This window comes from Mustela lutreola, chromosome 1 (genome assembly GCF_030435805.1).
Source record: "Mustela lutreola isolate mMusLut2 chromosome 1, mMusLut2.pri, whole genome shotgun sequence".
NCBI classification, from domain to species: Eukaryota; Metazoa; Chordata; class Mammalia; order Carnivora; family Mustelidae; genus Mustela; species Mustela lutreola.
Genome location: NC_081290.1, coordinates 234163570 through 234170928, shown reverse-complemented (window position 1 = coordinate 234170928; position 7359 = coordinate 234163570). Strand labels below are relative to the sequence as shown.

Genomic DNA, 7359 nt, shown 5'->3' with positions numbered 1-7359 from the left:
GCTAAGGGTCAGAGCATCACAACCAACCCCACTGCCCCCACTGATCTGGGATCGTCACATATTATCACAAAGTCATCTCTGTGAACAAAACGTCCTGAGGTTAGCAAACCTCCAGAACGAAATGAACAATTTTCAAAATGCCCAGAACAAGAACTCTCTGAGACATGTGATTGATCGTAAATATTGATTTGATCAATCTTCATCATCCCAAGGAAAGAGTAAAAAATATGTCCACCATTCAAGTTAGTGAAGATTTGAACAGACCGCCATCTTCCACAAACCACTACACTGAAAATGACTTTTACCCTACCAGGAGAAGTCTAAGTTCTTATGCTTTGTTAAAAAGGAGATTAAAACTTTCCACCAAAACAGTTATAAAGTACATGTATTTTCCCCATCTTGGAACCTCTTTATAAAAATAGAATTTGTGGGGGAAAAAAACACAAAGAAATATGTAGATACATTATTTATAAAAACAAAAACAGGAAAATACATATACTGATGTATATGAAGAATGATCAATTGAAGATCATCATATATCATGTAAGTAATATATTTGCAAAGAGCACGTAAAGAAGTGAAAAAGGATCCAGATATAATATGACATCCGTCCATAGGGCTGAAACCAACTCTAGAAGAAATACAGGGATGCGTAGGTGGCTCAGTCGGTTAAGCAGCTGCCTTCTGCTCAAGTCATAATCCAGGGATCCTGGGATCAAGCCCCATTTCAGGCTCCTTGCTCCACAGGAAGCCTGCGTCTCCCCTGCCTGCCATACCCCCTGCTTGTACTTGCACTCTGTCTGCCTCTCTCCCTCCCTTTCTCTGTCTCAAAAAAATAAACAAAATCTTTAAGAAAAAAATACATATGCATAGAAGAAGATTCTGGGACTACATCTAAATGCTAATAATTACAAATCAATAGTGAGATTTGTGGTATTTTAATTTTCTTTTTTGCACTTTAATGTATTTTTAAAAATTATCCTTGATTGAGGAAGTAATTTTAATACGAGAAAAAAATAATTCAGACAAAAACAGAAGTGCACAGAAAAGGTTAATTCGGTGCCAAAGTCTAGGGAAATGGTGTAGGCAATCTGAGAAGATGAAAGACCCCAGAATATAGCAAGTTCCAGGAAAGCCTAAACATCTCCATGAAAATTGCTGCCAGAATCACAATGTTTGTTTGTTTTTTGTTTTTTGTTTTTTGTTTTTTTCCCACAACGTTTTGAGACTGGTAACAGGGAGCATTTGGTATGCTGAGTGTTGGTCTCTCCTTCAAGAAATTGCCTATTCCCTGATGACAATGGATTGCAAAGTGAAGAAGTTTTGGAAAACAAATGGATAAGGAGATTCTCTTCTGAACATAGCTATATTGTATGGTTAAAGATAGTATTTGTTAATATTCAATTTCCTTTCCAAAAGTAAAATGTTAAGCTGTTTTAGAAAACCACATTTTTTTCTAATTTTGTTCAACTTTATAGTGATATACAAAAAGATGCATATATTTAACGTACTCATTTTGATGAGTTTGGGCATATGCAAACACACACGATATCGTCACCATAAACACGGTAAAATCATCCATAACAATTACTGCTTTTGTGTGTTTATCCTCCTTCACCGCTCTCCTGCCAATGCCAATAGTGAAGAAAGTTCTAGAACTCAGGCTCTTATGTTACTAAAGCCAACATCAGACAAAGGTGCTTGAAGAGGAATCGGGAGCATGTCTGATTCTCCCAGGATAACCCATAATGGAGCCTAAAATTGTCCGCAGAAATAAATGGGTATTCTGAAGGAGCATTTTCAAGATTCTCAGATATTAGAGACCTGAAAGGGCTGTGATCTGTTACCAGCAAATTCGTTAATGATTGTGAGTCCTTCTTTTTCTATCACAGACTTTATGTACAATCCTCCCCACAGATGGGCTGTTTGGTCATCACATCTTCATTTAAATGTAAGTAGATTTAGGTAGGTCACAAGCTTTCAGATTTATCATTGACTCCTCTTTTCTTCATGGTCTTATATCTAGTCCCTTCACATTTATTGGCCCGTGAAGGCATTTCATCTCATAAAACAGGAAGCAAACCAGAATCACAAACATTATGGTATCTTAGAGCCTTGACATCAAAAGTATCAATTCTTACTCAGCCCTCAACTTTGAAAATTGGAAATAAAAAGTATAATTCCAGTGGTACATTCAGGAGGCCATATGATTTTCAAAGTCAGAATAAAAAATAAGATCTAGTTAAACACCATCAGCATGAAACAAAGAAACAAGAAATAAATGAACTGATTTACATAAGCCTATAATGATCCCTTGGTTCTCAGGTTAATATAAAAGGAGATGTGCTAGAGGTGAGAGCTGGTCATCAGCATTGGTCAGGCAGAAAATTGGAAAAAAGAGGCTTGTAATTTGATTGTGAAAAGTGATTTTCCATATTCTAGTACATAAACATATTATAGTCAGAGCATTAAATAAAGAATTAAAAATTCTTAATCTGGATATATTTAATCCAGCATCTGTCTAGGATCATAATGGAATTATATGGCTCAATTATGTCTATGTTACATCCTCCCAGCATTCTTTGACATATATCTGCATCATTCTGAATTGTACATTCCTTGATCCCTAGATCTAGAAATGGCTTTAAGGTCACCAGGAGGAAAGGCAACCAGAACTGCACACACACACACACACACAGGTGCTTTGTTCTGTTTTGTATTTACACGGAGCAAGGCAGTGACAACTCTCCCTCTAGAAGGGCTAAATATAGGTAAAAGGCAAATTCACCTAAGAAAATTTAGGTAAAAGATTAAATAAAATGCATTATCCTCTTCCTGTTTTTCTTTCTCCTGTTCAAATTGCTGCCCCAGCGCCTCCTCCTGCATTTCTTCCCTTCCTTTATTCCTTTTTTAATCTATTATTAATATTATAATTTTAATGTAAAAAGTACTGAATTTCACAATGACAAATATTCCTTATAAAAGGAGTTGCTCTCAGCAGCCCTCTCTGAGAACACATCTGTGTGCTTTACATGCTTATTGAACTTTCCCCATTGTCATGGAGCTACCTCCATCTTTTCTAAAACACATGGTCCATGGAAACCTTTTCTGAACCATTTCTCCTCTATGAGGTGAAAAAAAAAAAAGTGAAAAAATAGAAGTTGATAAGTGGGCAACTCTAACTGATTCATGGAATTAAATGGGGAAGTAACATTTGCATCAGAAAAGAACAAAGGAGACTTTTCAGTTCAACAGGAGAGAAGGCCCAAACCTTACTTGGAGGCACCAGCCTTCTGTCAACCTACAGCCTCTCCTGATGAGAACATCAGGGTTTGAGTTATGTCATGAATCAACTTCATTTTAAGTGTACCACACCAAATCTTGTGAGCTTATTGTCCAGTCAAGGTGGCAACAAACAGACGCATCACTCATTGGTTGGCTCCACAAAGAGAGAACATGGTAACCTCTTGACTTAGGCCTGCTCTATGCTCCTCCTGCTTCTTGCCCCAGGGCTGACACTGAAGCATGACACATTCTCAGGTATTCACTTGGTATTCATACATGTGAGGAAGTATGGGGGGAATGAACAACTCATAGGATAAATACTGACCAATGGTAAATGAGATCCAATGGATGAATGGTTCCCTCCTTTTTTCCTGGATGGACTATCATGAGATGTATTTGATAAGGTTTCAGAGTTGGGTCTGCAGGAATGATCCATACCCACCCGTAAAGGTGACTGGCTCATTACTGATTTGTTATTTCTCAGCTCCAAATTCCTTTTCGCCTGTTCTATGATGATGGTGTTGGGATTCTGTACATACTTGTCTTTTGTCAGCTGACACAATATTAAGATGCGTCAGTGGAAGGCAGTGAAGGAACACTGGAGGGAGAAGGAGTTTTCTCTTCTTGGTTTCTGTGTGCTGTGTTGGCCAGACTACCACAGAACATGCTATTTTTCCATTGCTTGGCACTGTGTATTTCTTCAGTGCTCAGATCCAGCAGTGCACAGCTTCCTCCAGTATAGCCACTGGGCACGTTCTCTGTTCTTCACTGGGGCAACAGGGACATAACCAGAGGCCCAGACAGTATGTAGCAGGCTTCCAGCTGAGGGAACATCTCCTACCTCTTCTCCTTAGTCTTGGGCATGTGTATACAAATCAAGGCAGCACAGGGCTAGCCACCTAGTGAACTGGCCACCCAACCTGCATCTCAAAAGGGCAGCCTGGAGCTATCCCCACCTGAGCCTCACATGGAAATATATTATAGTCCTACAAAAGGCATTGTGTCTATATCCCAGTTCCAGCAGTGCCCAGCGATCATAATCTTGTCTGGCACCCAGAGCTCAGAGACTTGGCACCTTTCTTGGCACTCCCAGAGGGTAGACTGGGTTTTGCAAGCTTCACCAAGAAAAACCTTAGTAAATTCACAGGCTTAAAATGTACTTACAAAATCAAATTGCCCACTTATAAATGTACTTTTTCATTGAGGAAAGGAGAATACCCAAATTCCTTGAGGACTATTGGATATGAGATATCATCTCACACTGATAATAGGCAACCAAACTTTCCATCATGTTCTTTTTTGATTAAAGTATGAGATTATTGGGGCGAGATGATTAATGGAATGATGGACAAATTTAATCACAATGATTTTCATACCTATGAGATTCCTGGGGCAAGATGATTCATGGAGTTATGGACAAATTTTATCTTAATGATTTCATCCCCAGAGGCCTAATTATATAATTGGTTATATTACATTCATCAGCTGGTAAAATATTCATGTTACCGCATCTGTGAAGTTGAAACCATTATGGTAGGAAAGATAAAGTACAAAGTCCATGTAAGCACAAATAAAGTTTGTGAACAGTTGTCCCAGAATCCCATGACATTTATCAATGTCTTATAGATGTGTCTCCATTAATTCACATTCACGGCCTCACTGAATGTTCTGATAAGTTACTGGAAGAGAAGGAAAATATTCAGGCTTTGTTTATGGATGGATGGTGGGGCAAGTTTGTGGTAACCAGAAGCAGAATATAGTGACACATCAGCCTCATACATTAATGACCGTAAAGAGAAAAAAAAAAAGTGCTGAAGGACTAATCTCATGATGGACAGTGGTTGTAGACTTTGTGTAGAAAGAGAGGTTGTCTAAGGTATATGTGCTTATACATGGATTTCTGTACTTTGCTGAAAGTCTTGGCTAGTTGCTCAGTGAATGGAACTAGCAAACTCAGAAGAAGAGAGATAAGGAAATCTGTAGAAGATGTATGTAAAATACATACTAAAGTGGACACAGAGGGTGAAAATCCTTGTATCTCATGCTAACATCCACAAAAATGTACCCACCTCAGAGGAGAAACAATAATAAGACAGAAAGAAACTACATGTAAATATCAGCAGGCTTTGTTATACTACTCCTGATCCAGTGGGTTCACAGATGGAGTCAAAATGGAAGAGAGAGAGATAAAACATGAGCCAAAAGTTTAAATTCCCATTTATCAAAATTAATTTTAGGAAAAATTGTGTAATCTTCATTTCTGGGTTGTTAGTAATGTTATTATCCACTTTTAACATTCCGCTAACAGCAGCAGACTGATCCTGAGCATTTATTTGATATGGCATTTTGTATGCACATCATAGATGATCCTACACGTAAGAAAAGGCGAAATAACTACCTGTATACAATCCAGTGTTGAACTACATTGATATGCTAGTAAGATACACTCTATAGAATGACTATTTTTAGAGTTAAGGAAGAATTTTAAGAAGAAAAAATCAAAGTGCCCATTGGATATCATTCAGAAAAGAACAGTTTATTAACAAATTTTCCTACATTAAATCTGGACGTTTTGAATTGCATGCAGTCTGAATGAATACTTTATTCAGGTTCATTCTACTTACACATATGAATAGTTGTTTACATACATTATCTCACTTTACCTTGAAAACAAATAGAACTTATACACTTACTGACAAGGAAACTAAGCAAATATCTCCATAACTTGTAAGTTACTTACTTTAACATTGTTGGAACAATATGCAGGCCTGTGGGACAATCACCCCATTCCACCAAAGCACTCATTCATAAATGGATTTCTCTCTACTGTGAGATAACTAGTGATTAGATTTGTTGCTGCTTCTGAATTAAGACCTTGGTAATAGCCTTTCGAATCTGCTTAGTCTTCACACTGTAGATGATAGGGTTGAGCACAGGAGGAATGAGAAGGAAGACATTTGCCATGATGGTGTGGACAAATGCAGGTGCTGAATGGCCATAGCGACGGACAAGAGACAAGCCAATAAGAGGGATGTAGAAGATGGCAACAGCACTGATGTGGGATATGCAGGTGTTGAAGGCTTTTTGCCGCCCCTCTGAGGAGGCAATGCTGAGAACAGATCGGATGATCAGTACATAGGACAGCAAGATGCAAGGGCAGTCAAACCCTGTTGTGGAGAAAATTGCAAACAGACCAAGGATATTGTTGATTCTATTGTCTGTGCATGAGAGTTGAATGAGATCAACATGGTAGCAGTAAGAATGTGAAAGGACCACAGCACTGCAGAAAGACAGCTTTTTAACAAAGAGCACCACGGGTAACATGACAGCAATGTTTCTTATCAATATGCTCATCCCAATCTGGGCAATCCTGGCATTGGTGAGAACGGTGGTGTATCTCAGTGGATTACAGATGGCTACAAAACGATCAAAGGCCATGGCCAGCAGAACCCCAGACTCCATGAAAGTAAATCCATGGAGAAAGAACATCTGGGCAATGCAGGCATTTAAGGTGATTTCTCGAGCTTCAAACCAGAAGACACCAAGGGTAGTGGAAAGGGTGCACAGGGATAAGCTCAGGTCCGTGGCTGAAAGCATAGAGAGGAAATAATACATGGGTTCATGGAGGTTTTGCTCACGGAGGACCACAAATAGGATCATGCTGTTCCCAGAGAGGGCGATGACATACAGGAGACAAAAAGGGATGGAGATCCAAACCTGGGCTGCTTTCAGGCCTGGGATGCCCATCAGGAAGAAGGTCACAGATTGAACATTGGTTTTATTGAGGGCCAACATATTGAGGGACTGAGAAGACAGGGATATTTGAATAATCAAACATAACATGTAAGAAATTCATAGCTATCACTTAGAATATCTTCCTGGCCTTCTCACATTCAATGAATTACTACTGCTGATTCTCTAAGAATTTTATTTTTTTCTGAGATTTCCAGTACTGGATGCTTCTTTCTCTCCATGCCTAACATCATGCATTGAAAAGAGAAGATTCCCAGAGTTATGCCATATCAGATATTCTTAGGTCTGTAATTCTCTTTGGTGACCAAAAACATCACAATT

The 7359-nt window shown here is 38.7% G+C and overlaps 1 protein-coding gene across 1 annotated transcript; it reads right to left on the bottom strand.

The window, feature by feature from the left end:
• Window positions 1-6129: 6129 nt before the first annotated feature.
• On the bottom strand, window positions 6130-7080 carry LOC131820894 (olfactory receptor 51F2-like). The gene has a single exon (XM_059156771.1). It carries the CDS (start codon window positions 7078-7080, stop codon window positions 6130-6132), a length of 951 nt encoding a protein of 316 aa, XP_059012754.1.
• Window positions 7081-7359: the final 279 nt, after the last annotated feature.